General features: G+C 44.3%; 1 protein-coding gene across 1 annotated transcript; it reads right to left on the bottom strand.

The window, feature by feature from the left end:
- Positions 1-4,453: 4,453 nt before the first annotated feature.
- clk2b (CDC-like kinase 2b) lies at positions 4,454-13,352 on the bottom strand. Its single transcript, XM_080858574.1, has 11 exons — positions 12,992-13,352; positions 10,477-10,558; positions 9,663-9,729; positions 9,466-9,582; positions 8,936-9,102; positions 8,031-8,125; positions 7,564-7,693; positions 7,157-7,239; positions 6,789-6,868; positions 6,457-6,547; positions 4,454-5,528 (listed from the first exon to the last, which is right to left on the bottom strand). Exons 1-11 carry the CDS (start codon positions 13,055-13,057, stop codon positions 5,340-5,342), a joined length of 1,167 nt encoding a protein of 388 aa, XP_080714700.1. The 5' UTR covers positions 13,058-13,352; the 3' UTR covers positions 4,454-5,339.
- Positions 13,353-14,222: the final 870 nt, after the last annotated feature.

The following is a 14,222-nucleotide window of genomic DNA, read 5'->3' as shown; positions in this document are numbered from 1 at the left end:
TGCATTCTAAACTACCTGATGATGTTATTATTTAAGCTACGCATGCCGTCAGTTTTCTTCAATAGGCTAATTTAGAAGCAGAAATAGATATTTGGCCGGCTTATCATTTAAATGTCCGGCAAATGAAAACTCTGCCGGTCATTTTAACCGGCAACATTTTTCTCTAGCGGAACCTCTGACACACACACACACACACACACACACAAAGACACACAACCACACACACACACACACACACACACACACACACACACACACACACACACATAATTAGATACACACACAAACACACACACACCAACACACACACCAGCACACACACACACACACACACAAACATATTCAGAGAGAGAAGAGAGAAAGAGAGAGAGCGAGAATGGGTGGGTATGCACATGTGTGTGTAAGTTTGAGTGTGTGTGTGTGTGTGTGTGTGTGTATGTGTGTGTGTGTGTGTGTGTGTCAAGGCCTGTCTGGATATTATATCTCTCTCTCAAGGAATTTTGACAGATGAGGACACCATCAATTACTGTAGCAGACATCCCCTCATCAATCTGCCATAAGTGGGTATCCCTGGAGACACACAAATTTACACAAATACACACAAACACATTCACACACACACACGACTACCATAACAAGCCAGTCCTAGGAAGTGTGTCCAGTAGAAACACAATGCAAAAGCATATCTGAACACAAACACAGACACACACACACACACACGCGCAAACACTCAAACACACATGAATGCAGTAATATAGACTGCCTCTGTGTGAGGCTGTCTGTATTAAAGTTAAATGCAGGATCTTAAAATAGTGGCAGCTTGATTCTCGACATCTTTGACTGCAGTGCACGGACACATAAAGTCATCTTCACCTTCTCCTCTGTGTCACAGGAGGGAAGTGACATTAGAGAAAAGGAATCACTGCACAGCGGTGCTGTGGAATGTCAATGTTAGTACGTAAATAAAGGAGAATATTACTTGTGATAGCAGGAGATTAAAGGAGAATATGACTTGTGATAGTAGATTAAAGGAGAATATGACTTGTGATAGCAGGAGATTAAAGGAGAATATGACTTGTGATAGTAGATTAAAGGAGAATATGACTTGTGATAGCAGGAGATTAAAGGAGAATATGACTTGTGATAGCAGGTAAATAAAGGAGAATATGACTTGTGATAGCAGGTAAATAAAGGAGAATATGACTTGTGGTAGTAGGAGATTAAAGGAGAATATGACTTGTGATAGCAGGTAAATAAAGGAGAATATGACTTGTGATAGCAGGAGATTAAAGGAGAATATGACTTGACGGCTGGATTGAGCGAGTTTAAATGATGAGAAGCGAGGCAGAGAGGAAGCTTGAGACTGGACTGTGATATCACCACAGCTTACAGACACCAGCACCTACACACCCCAAGAGCAGGAGTTAAACACACCAGTTACAGTAACACCACATAGACAATGGATATGTGCAGTGGCAGAAGCATCCGTTACAGTAACACCACATAGACAATGGATAGAAGTTGTCACCATACCTGCCTGCAGCAGAATGTATATGCTGTGCACATGGTTGCCAGATATGCTGCCATTTACACACTGGCAGCAGGAGCATGTGAATGTGGCAACACTGCTGTTGTTACAGTGTAAATACCCACAGTAGGACAGGCTTGTGCTGAGACTGGTGGTATTAGCATATAGAGTCGGTGTTAGCATAAAGATTCAGGATGCGATTGCCATGATTGGCATTTTGACAACATAGACACTGGCAGCAAGGCAGGGCAGGGCAGTGCGTTGGTACCCGGCCCTGATGGGCAGGGAATTCTGAGCCTATCTGAAGTCTGGGCACGTCTGACTAACTGAATGTCACCCTGTGGTATTTGAGGACATGAGTTTGGATGGGGCCATTGTGTCTTGTGTAAATGCTATGTGGTTTTCAATGACATTTCATTTACATAAATTATTCACTGGGCATCACTCCCCTGACTCATTTGCTTTGCGGTTTTATTCAAATGAGATTAGACCCAAATTAATTGGCAATTATGAGTGTGAGGACCCAGCTCATTCAGGTTAAGTGTGTTAGATGGCAATTGAGTATAAAATTCAATTCAGTTCCATTAAACTTTATTTATATAGCGGCAATAACAATTTAAATTGTCTCTAGGCACTTTACAGATCCCGGAGCCTGAACCCCTAGAGTGAGCACTAAAGCGACCTTTAAAACCTTCAGCAGCTCAAAGGGGGGACCCATCTGCTTGAGGCCGTCTCAGGGGAGAGAGATTTAGCTTAGCATTGCATTTCTTGTGAACTTCCCAGGTTTGGGTTAGATTAAGTTCCTGGGTTTGGGTTAAGATTGTAAGACAGAAGGATGGTGTGTGTTTCTGCGTTTGTCTCTCCCCCCCTCTCTGTTGTGTGTGTGTGTGTGGGAGGTAGGCACTCTTCCCTGAGCTACTTAAGGGATTGTTGAGAGATCAGTGTCTTGCGTACCTGAAGGACACCACCAGTGTGAAGGGTGGGGGGTAGTGGGCAGTTTGTGTGTGTGTGTGTGTGTGTGTGTGTGGGTTTGTGTGTGTGTTGGGAGGGGTATCGGTGCAGGGGGGAGGTCATTACCTTGTTACACACTAAAAACACACTTAAGACCATTACAATGACAGGCTGGGCCCAATGGTCACTGTTTGCACCAGCCACACAAGACTGGGGTGTGAGTCAGTCAGCGAGCCACACCATAACACACAGACTCAATATACACACATATACACCAGCAAAGATACAACACACACACACACACAAGAGAAAGCACACATCGGTATAAAAGCATAACACCCACGCACACAAACACAAGAGCAAAGAAACAGCACACACACACACGCACAATAACAAACACACAACTTCCACACACAGAGATGAGCAAAGAAACAAAACACAACCACACAAACTCTATTCAAACCAATCAAATTAACAATAATAACCCTAACCTGGCTTTTGACACAGAAAAAAAACTGTAACAAAGTAATACCACCCAAAAGCTTTACATTTCATCATGAGCATGGTGGTGTTAACATGACGTTATAATATCTCAAAGATCAACAGAAAGAGAGAGACTGAACAGAGACCGAACGCTGTCAGACCAAGAAGGGGGAGGGGGGGATGAAGTACTTGTAGAGGGAGAGGACGAGAAAGAGGAGGAACAGAGAGATAAGACAGATGTTGATGAATGAGCCAGTTGGCAAGGTTTGTGTCAGAGTATTCCCTACAGGACAGCAAACAACCCAACATGGTGACAGGCAAGGACATCACACGTTTCCCATTGAGAAGAAACAACATGGATACTCTCTATGGATACACACACACATACACATTCACACACACACACACACACACACAAATCAATCAATCAAATAGTGCAAGCACACAGAGCTTGAGATGTACAGTATAGTGCAAAAGGTTTGGGCACATTTTAAACAATGCCGTAAAGTCTATCAAAATTGCATGAACTACACAATTTTTTTAATTTACCAACTAACAACATGCAAAGTGCAGCAAACCAAAAATATCTGAACTGATTTCACTATTTTCAAAAAGAATATTAAAATCTATAGATGATATTTCCTATTGACACACTCATGTCACTAATGCAGAAGATATAATATAATATATATACATATATATATATATATATATATATATATAAGAAAAATGCCTAAAACCTTTGCACAGTATTGTACATCAGAATACAAAGGTCAAAACATTGTGCACATGTACACACTCGCACACACAGACACACACACGCACACGCACACGCACACACACACTCGCGCACACACACACACACACACACACACACACACACACACACACAAACACACACACACACACACACACACACACACACACACATTTACAAACACCATACTCACACACTCACATGCTCAAATGCTCACACGCACACAACATAGTCTCATTCCCTCCTAAATGCCAACATCCATTCCAGCAGAATGACAGTAAACACTTGTATGAACACACACACGCACACGCACAGGCACAGGCACAGGCACAGGGACACGCACACGCACACGCACACGCACACGCACACACACAGGCACAGGGACACGCACACGCACACGCACACGCACACACACAGGCACAGGCACACGCACACAAACACACACACAGGCACAGGCACACGCACACAAACACACACACACACACACACACACACACACACACACACACACACACATACACACACATGAAAACACCTCTAACAACAACGAGGCAATAACAGCCACATAGATAGAGTTACTTAGACACTAAAATACACTCAAATAAATAAACACATGAACACAGACAAATTCATACACACCAAACATATTACAACCCATATAATCACATATGAAAATATAAGGGCTTACACAACTCTTTATCTACTATCGGAGCTCAGACCATATCACCAACTAGTGAGAGAAAAAGGTGATTTTTTTTTATTGAAGAATGAACAGAAGCATCCGGGCAGAAATGTGTGTGTGTATGTCTGAGGAATGACATCATGTGTTACCGGAAAGCCTGCCGTTATAGTAAAGAAAGACATACAAATGAATCCATGGCTGTAGCGTTTGGTGTGTATTGCACTCCTGTGTGTGTGTGTGTGTGTGTGTGTGTGTCTGTGTGTGTGGGTCTGTGTCTGTGTGTGTGTGTGTGTGTGTGTGTGTGTGTGTGTGTGTGTTTGGTGTGTGTGTGTGTGTGTGTGTGTGTATCTGTGTCTTAGCAGAATATACAGTATATAGTACTGCCACAACCATCATTACAAAAGGAGAGTGATATTGATACTCAGCTAGGCTCTTACCTGTGTATTTCACACAGTAAAATAGCTGTCAATCAAATGTCACTGACAAATCAGAGTCCAGCTCATTTTGCCACACACGGAGAGGGTGGAGCCCTTGGGGGACATGCTCGAGAAGGAGCCTGACACAAGCCTCTCAGTGTGATGTCATCAGTTAAACCTCTTGCCAGCAGAGATCAGATCAAGCCTCAAATGTGTTCAGTATATGTGTGTGCGTGCGTGTGTGTGTGTGTGTGTGTGTGGTGTGCGCGTGTGTGTGGGGTGTGCGCGTGTGTGTGTGTGTATATGTTGGAGTGTGTGTGAGTTTCTTTGTGTGTGTGTGTGTTTCTTTATGTGTGTGTATTTGAGAATCATATCTTGTGTGTGTTCTGTATGTGTGTGTATGTATGCTTGTGTGTGTGTTGTGCATCTGCGCGTGTGTGTGTGTGTGTGTGTGTGTGTGTGTGTGTGTGTGTGTGCATCTGCGTGTGTGTGTGTGTGAGTGACTGTGTGTGTTAAGAGGGCTCATCTGCTGATGTCCAGGCTGCTCTCCCACACCCAGCTGTAGGCAGACAGGCTGGGAGAGAGGGATGAGAAGAAGGGATGGCGGAGGGATGCAGAGAGAGAGATGCGTTTGGACGGGTCGTACTCCATGAGTCGACCCAGCAGATCCACCAGCTGCTCGTGCTCCTCGGAGTCTGAGAGCCTGTACTTCTGATGGAGGGAGAGAGAGAGAGAGAGAGAGAGAGAGAGAGAGAGAGAGAGAGGGGGAGAGAGAGAGAGAGAGATAGAGAGAGGAAGGGAGAGATAGAGAGAAAGGGAGAGAGAGAGGGAGAGAGAGAGAGAGAGGTAGAGATAGAGAGAGGAAGGGAGAGATAGAGAGAGAGGGAGAGGAAGAGAGAGGGAGAGGAAGAGAGAGAGAGGGAGAGAGAGGGAGAGATAGAGAGAGAGAGGGAGAGGGAGAGAGAGAATGAGAGAGAGAGAGAAAGAGGGAGAGAGTGGGAGAGAGAGAGAGGGCGAGGGAGGCACAGAGAAAGGGAGAGAGAGAGAGGTTGAGAGAGAGAGAGAGGGAGAGAGAGAGGGCGAGAGACGGAGAGAGAGAGGGCGAGGGAGGGAGAGAGAGAGAGGGATGAAGAGAGAGAGAGAGAGAGGGAGGGAGAGGGAGAGATAGAGAGAGGGAGAAAGAGAGAGAGTTCTGTTGAGCTGGGAAGTAATCATCTGTAATTGTGTATGTGTGTGTTTTAGCCACATGTGTGTGTCCTGTGTTCCGTCCCTCTCTGCAGCTCTGCCCAGGTTGTGCTACACCTGATTGGCAGATGAGGTGCACCTGGCCAGGTGATTAAGCAGCAGTTTGAATATCCAGGTTCCTTCTGCAGGCTCCTAGCTAGGGGACTGCTGGTCTTGCTGCCTCTCAGCCTGGGATTATGTGTTGCTGGTGTGTTTTGACATTTGGGTCAGGGGCGGAGTAGTGTTTGCCCCATAGGGCCGGCAAAGGTGGGTGTAACAGTGCATTTGCGTTTGCGTGTACGTGTACGTGTACGTGTACGTGTACGTGTGTGTGCATGTGCGTGTGTGAAAGAGACAGAGAAAGAGGCCAAGATTGTGTGTGTGTGCAATGTGTGTGTGTGTGTGTGTGTCTCACTTTGAGGGGTCTGCAGTTCTCCCTGACATATCTTCCAGCTGAGGAGTTCTCGTCCCAGAATAGCTTCCCATGAACAAAATACCGCTGCTTCCTGGAGGGACAGGTCAACTTACGTTAAAATACATGAACATGTGTGTGTGTGTGTGCGTGTGTGTGTTTTAGCCTATATGTGTGCATGCATAAAACATCTGCGTATGAGCTTGTTTCAACTTGTCTGTTTTAAGCCAAGTGAGTTGTATGTGTGTGTATGCATATGGTGTGAGGGTGCGTGTGTGTGTGTGTGTGTGTGTGTGTGTATGTGTGTGTGTGTTTGTGTGCGTGTACTGTGTGACCTGGTCCTGTGGATCATTCTGGAAGGGAGTGGTCCCTGTATTCTCTGCATCATAGCCAGGTGCTCTCTGTTATCATGAGTCTGAAATGCAACAGTAAACACCATTAATCTCTTTGTGTCGATAACACACACACACACACACACACACACACACACACACACAAACACACACACACACACACACACACACACACACACACACACACACACACACACACACACACACACACACACACACACACACACACACACACACACACACACACACAGGGAGACAGACACACACACAGACTCGTGCACACATACACATACCTCATACAAGACATAAATGATACACACACAGACACTGACACAGGCCCACTGCAGTACCTGGAAAAGTGTGTACCCCTGATAATACTCAAACAGAATGCAACCAATACTCCACACGTCACATGGATGGCTCCAGCCCAACTCTGCAAACATGGAGAGGAGAAAGAGTTGTACAAACACACACACACACACACACACACACACACACACACACACACACACACACACACACACACAGACACACACACACACACACAGACACACACACACACACACACACACACACACACACACACACACACACACACACACACACACACACTCCATAGTAGTACACAGAGCTCACAGGAGTACACAAAATAATATGCGATCACATGTCATAAGAATACATGCAACGGCTCATTTGTATACACACACACACACACACACACACACACACACACACACGTATATAATGTTCCTCTTACCCAGTAAAACCTCAGGGGCACGGTAGTGTCTGGTAGAGATGACAGTGCTGTGGTGTTCATGGTCAAATGTGGCACTGCCAAAATCCACAAGTCTCACCGACGTGTCTTTTATGGTCCTCTCCTCCCGTTTCTAAACAATAGGGGGCGACAATTAGTCCCTCACAAACTGACTCCCTTACCATCTTGTTTAAGGAACAGGCTAAGACTCTCATTGGCTATGCATTTATTCATTTATATTATAAAGATGGGGTGGAGATTACTACATTGAAAATAATCACAGCACAAAACATACGCTGTATTTTTCATTATAACTGGTCGACTACTGAGCAAAGCTTTTAATTAAATGTGTTGAAGTGTCATTGGACAGGCAGCAGTCAGTAACTCCAGACTAACAGGTTCTGTTATGGCAAGGTTTCATGGCAGCTGTGGCTTTCACAAAGGCTGGTCAGTGTTCAAGTGACCCTCACCTTATCAGCGTTGTACGTGACAGAGAAGTCCGGATTCACAAACAGGATGTTCTCTGGCTTCAGGTCTGTGTGTGTCAGCTTGTTGTCATGGAGAACTGTCAAGGAGATTGAATTCTGTCATTACGTTTTGATTTTTTTTATGCTACCATGACAAATGTTCTATATCTTTTTATTCTAATTCGATTGTTTATTAGTTTGCAGTAATGGAGAATTGTCAACGTGATTAAACTCTATTGCTAAATACTTTGTTGTCATGCACAGCTGCCTAGGTGAAAGAACTCTATTGCTTATGTATCTGTTTTCATGGACAGATGAGGGAATAGAACTCTATAGTTAATTTGTTGTCATGGATAACTGTGAAAGAAATTGAATGATATCCATTACATGTCTCCAACACGGATATTAACACATCAGGTATTACTGAAATAGTACTGTATCATTGATTGGATTTATTCATGTCTTCACAGACTCATTTATTCCCTGTTTTGTGTTTGACATGGAACATGCCATTGCTGAGGTTTGGTACGTCCATTACACTCTCTGGTAATTCTCTATTAGTGAGTTATTTGTGAAGTATTGTGTAAGTATTATAAGTATTGTGAAGAAGTACTCATGGATAAGGAACTTCTGAATCCATCAACTGAAAAGCAGTTTGTTGGCCAAAGCCAGTCACGACTACTGAGAGCTCACAAAGAGACTCGAGAGCAAATCTGATACATCTGTTTTTGTGTCTGCAAATTTGTGTGTCAATTTTTGTTGTGTGTGTGTGTGTGTGTGTGTGTGTGTGTGTGTGTGTGTGTGTGTGTGTGTGTGTGTGTGTGTGTGTGTGTGTGTGTGTGTGTGTGTGTGTGCGTGTGTGTGTGCATGTGCGTGTGTGCGTGCGTGTGTGTGTTGCCCCAACTCACACTGCACTGCGAGGCAAATCTGTTGGCCCATGTGGCGTATCTGATTGACAGGGTATGGCAGGTAGTGATTCTGCTTCATGAAGTCAAACGTGCTGAGGGACAGCAGCTCAAAGCTGATGCACATGTGGCCATGGAAGTCAAACCAGTCCAGCATCTGCACACAGAAACTGAGGGAGAAAGACAGAGAGAGAGAAAGAGAGAGATAAATATATACATGAAGAGAAACAGGCAGACAGACTGGATTTGATCAAGAAACCTAATATTGTAGTATCTAGTATTACTGCCTTTTTATAGTTTTTTTTATATTCATCTGTTTCATGTCTTTTTTATCTTCTGTAAGTAGCTTTGGACAAATGCAACTGCTAAATATTATAACCAGAACCAGAACCACAACCATAAAGAAATAAACGGTAGACATGTTTCAGTGACACAGAGCTCCATCTGCATCAGAGTGCAGTTCTTCTCTTCTCTCCTGGCCTGCTGGTCTGATTGGGTGCAGCCCGTGTGCAGCTCGCCCTCTGAGGACTCACTGTTTGTGCTCTGGGTCGCTGGCATTGATCCTCTCCAAGACGTTGATCTCCAGGTGAGCAGCCTCCTTGTACTTCTCCACGTTCTTTATGATCTTCAGGGCCACTCGGCTCTCGGTCCTGGCAAAGACACACGTGTAACTGGACGGCAAGGAGAACAACAGTCCCCAGACCACAGGATGTAATGTGAGGGAACATACTTGTTGTGGTCAATACACTGAACTACTTTGCCAAAGGTGCCTTCACCAAGAGTGTCTACGATCTCATCTGTGAAACAGAGAGAAAAAACAGAGAGAGAAAATAGTGAGAGATAATAACAATAATAATAATAATACATCACATTTACCGTATATAGCACTTTTCACAGTTTTCAAAGATGCTTAAAATAAAGACATAAATAAAAAAGATAACAAAAGAAAGAAAATAATGATAATACAAAAATTGGTTGAGATGAAAGGCCTTGGTTGTAAGAGAGATTGTATGAAGGTGAATTGATGTCTTAACTGTTCTGGGCCTTACAGTGCAGTGTAGCCAAGCAGAGAGAGATACAGGCAGTTACACCACATAACCACCCAAAAGATCCTTTGGATCAAACCAGTTATTTACATTCATGTGTGTGTGAGGATGGTGTGTATGTGTATGTTCTGTACATCCATGTGTGTGTGAGGATGGTGTGTATGTGTATGTTCTGTACATCCATGTGTGTGTGAGGATGGTGTGTATGTGTATGTTCTGTACATCCATGTGTGTGTGAGGATGGTGTGTATGTGTATGTTCTGTACATCCATGTGTGTGTGAGGATGGTGTGTATGTGTATGTTCTGTACATCCATGTGTGTGTGAGGATGGTGTGTATGTGTATGTTCTGTACATCCATGTGTGTGTGAGGATGGTGTGTATGTGTATGTTCTGTACATCCATGTGTGTGTGAGGATGGTGTGTATGTGTATGTTCTGTACATCCATGTGTGTGTGAGGGTGGTGTGTATGTGTGTGTGTCGTTCTGTACATCTTACATCTCTCCTGCAGCACATCTCCGCTCTCGTAAACCAGGTGACCATGGTTGTCGTCCTTCACTGGGGTCTGGCTGTCACCTCGCTATAAGCCAATGCCAGGCCAAAGGTCAGAGAGGATGAGTGTGTGTGGGAGTGTGTGTGGGGTGCAGGGTTATGGGAAGAAGGAGGGAAGTAAAGAGGACAGATCAATGTGGGTTCACTCACTGTAGATGGTGTCTGTGTCTGTGTCTGCATGTCTGTCTGTGTGTCTCTGTGTGTGTGTGTGTGTGTGTGTCTGTCTGTCTGTGTGTCTGTGTCTGTCTGTGTGTCTGTCTGTGTGTCTGTCTTTGTGCCAGTCTGTGTGTCTGTCTGTGTGTCCTTATGTGTGTCAGTCTGTGTGTCAGGCTGTTTGTCTGTGTTATCTCACCCTGAATGAATCTACTTTGTTCTAACGATGAGTAGGCAGTATGTCATCTCACACATGCTTAAAACTGCAGCAACTTAGACATTGCTTTATCTCTATTGGAACATTAGCTAAGCTGGAGAAAATCTCTAAGTGTCCCTATACAGCAGCATAGAAATGTAGCAATAGAGATATTATTTAGATGTAACTCTTAGTCTCCTTGTACAGAAGCATAGAAATAGAGATATTATTTAGATGTAACTCTTAGTGTCCCTATACAGCAGCATAGAAATGCAGAAATAGAGATGTTGTTCAGATGTAACTTATGAACAATGCCTTCCATGACCAATCAGAAAATGACTTTAACTAATTCAATAAATGAATCAAAAGCACATTAACCTCTGATGAGTTAGTTGTAAAGGCCTGATAATGTCCAATAAATAGAGTGAGAAGCAGGGAGGAGTATATGGAAATGAAGATGGCAGAAGGAGATAGGAGAAAGGACAAAGTGTGTGGTGTGTGTGTGTGTGTGTGTGTGTGTGTGTGTGTTTCGGTGCAGATCCATTCAAGCGATCTGAGCGACGCGATCAAATTCCATCGCTTTGAGTGGTTGTGGTGTAGCGTGTGGAAATAGACTGGACTAGTGATTTTTCAATGCGTCAAAGACGAGAAAAATCGCTCCTCATTTGCATAAGTTTGAGCATGTTCGAATTTTCATCAGTCGTGTCGCTCAGATCGCTGGTCTACGTCACAATTGAGCTGGCTCCCGTTGAAATGCATGGGGTCGCCCAGATCGCGTCGCCCAGATCGCTTGAATGGATCTGCACCGTTTGTGTGTGTGTGTGTGTGTGTGTGTGTGTGTGTGTGTGTGTGTGTGTGTGTGTGTGTGTGTGTGTGTGTGTGTACATGTGTGTGTGTGTGTGTGTGTGTGTGAGTGAGAGAGAGAGAGAGAAAGTCTGCAACATAACACCAGACACCACCCTCTGGACCTGGTCAAGGGTCAGGGGGCGGGGGTCATTCAGCACAGCTGGACCAGAATCAAAGAATGATACACACACATCCACTCAAACACACACACACACACACACACACACACTCACACACACACACACACACAGAAAAACACACACACACACACACACACAGAAACACTGATCATCAAAATCAAAGAATGATCACCAGATCCTGGATGGTGTGCCTTGAGACGGCTCTCCAGCCCCTTACAGCGTGACGGTCTACCCAAGAGCTCCACACTGGCCTGACTGACTACAGCATGAACCACAGGGGGTCATCAGACTCACACACTCAGTTAGGGGGGAAGGCTTTAAGAGGGGGACTCCTGTCAGTCAATCATGGCTCTTCTATCAGTTTATTCTCAAATATTCTTGCATGCAAGGACAATGCATTAAAGTCCTTCGATCAAGTTCGAATCCAATGTCCTTCTTAAATAAGTACATGCGCTCAGATGAGGAGTGCACTGTGTTAAAAGCATGATAAGTGAAGTGCATAGAATGTATGGAGGGGTTATATAGACTGGAGCCTAGTAGTGTAGGGATCAATAATCAATCAATCTATTGGGGCTGACACTAGCACACATGCTAATACCCAAGCAGAGACACACAGGGAGGAATACCCCCCACCCCCCCCCCCCCCCCCCCACACACAAACACACAAATACAGAGAGAGAGAGAGCAAGACATACAGAGAATCTAACTTTATTAGATGAAATACACAGTTGAAAAAGATAATTCAATGAGGGTGAGGATGAAAGAAGAACACACACACACACACACACACACACACACACAGATAGACTCACACACACACTCCTAAGAGATTCAAACATTCAAGACAGCAACAAACAGAACGAGATTCAGAAACATATCAGAAGAAAACATGCAGATTAGCTGAGTTGCCAAAGGTTCACACTTGAAGGTCCCTTATACACACATGTTGACAAACACACTTCAAATGAGCAACTTTCAAACACAGGAAAACACATTCTTTGACAATTATCACTCAAATAAGTGATTCATACAACCTGCACCCCCCCCCCCCCCAAACACACACACACACACACACACACACACAAAAAGAACCTCAAGTAAAGGGTTTAAAGGGATGGGTACTCACACTCAGGCAGTGGCAGAGACAATCCAGAAAGTTCTTATAGAGAGAATATAACTCAGTTTTAGCCATACTGCCATATGGAACATCTACCTACACCCAAGAGACATTTGCTGACAGTACACACACCCGGGAGAGAGCAGCGGACACAGAGGTAGAGAGAGACACATAAGGTGTTAAGACTGGGGTGGCAGGAAGAAGGGAAACAAAGACTGTTTGCAAGCAGACAGAGAACAAGGATCAATTGCTGACCCAAATAAAAATAAAATAGCAAGGGAATTAGTCAAAAAGCAGAGAGGAAAAAATGACAGGAAGAAAGAATGAAAGGAAAACAAGCAGAACAGACAGGGGGACAAGCCAAGCTGAAGGAGAGAAGGAGCAAGAGTGAGAAAGAGGAGAGGAAGAGAGAAATTAGTTGGGGAGGGGAGAGAGAGAGAGAGAGAGAGGGAGAGGGAGAGAGAGAGGGAGAGAGAGAGGGAGAGAGAGGGAAAGATACAGAAAGAGAGATAGAGCAAGGGAGAGAAAGAGAGAGAGAAAAGCTGAGACTACTGCTATTAATAACCTCTGCTCATGTCCCGCCTGGGAAAATTCTGAGACGCAAATCAAACTTTTGAGCGCGAGGCCGGGGGGATCTAGTTACTCCTGGCGACCTCCTTATACCTTCTTAACCCCCCCTCACGCAAACACACACGCACACACACCCCTCCAAACACACACACACACATGCACACACACACACACACACACACAAAAACACCCCCCTCCAAACACCCACACCCCCCCCCCACACACATGCACACACACACACACACATACACACACATGCACACCCACAAACACACAGTCCTTGCAGCTATTTTCTCTACATCAGCCATAGCCATAGAGAGGCCTGTTTCTTTTAAAAGCATTGGTGTTTAATATGCTCCTACTTAAACTGAAGCACTGCTCTCAGCACCACTACTTCTACAACTAATAAAAATATACGCGGGATTTAATGCAGGATTTAATGCACATAACTGGCACCTCTTACACTACAACTTCTATTGAGAACTGCTGTTATTGTGGCACATGTGAGAAATCATTATTATTTCTTGAACTGCTTTGAAAATACTGTCAAAAGAATAAAAAATGTTATCCGAGTGCTACAATCAAAAACATTGGTCATGCTGACAAAGATAAGACCAATAATGACCTGTTTACTCATCAGCAGTGGTTCAATCATGTTGCGCTTGTACAA

This window comes from Sprattus sprattus, assembly GCF_963457725.1.
Source record: "Sprattus sprattus genome assembly, chromosome: 19".
Classification (NCBI taxonomy): domain Eukaryota; kingdom Metazoa; phylum Chordata; class Actinopteri; order Clupeiformes; family Clupeidae; genus Sprattus; species Sprattus sprattus.
The sequence above is the reverse complement of the archived record's forward strand: the minus strand, read 5'-3'. Positions and strand labels throughout refer to the sequence as shown.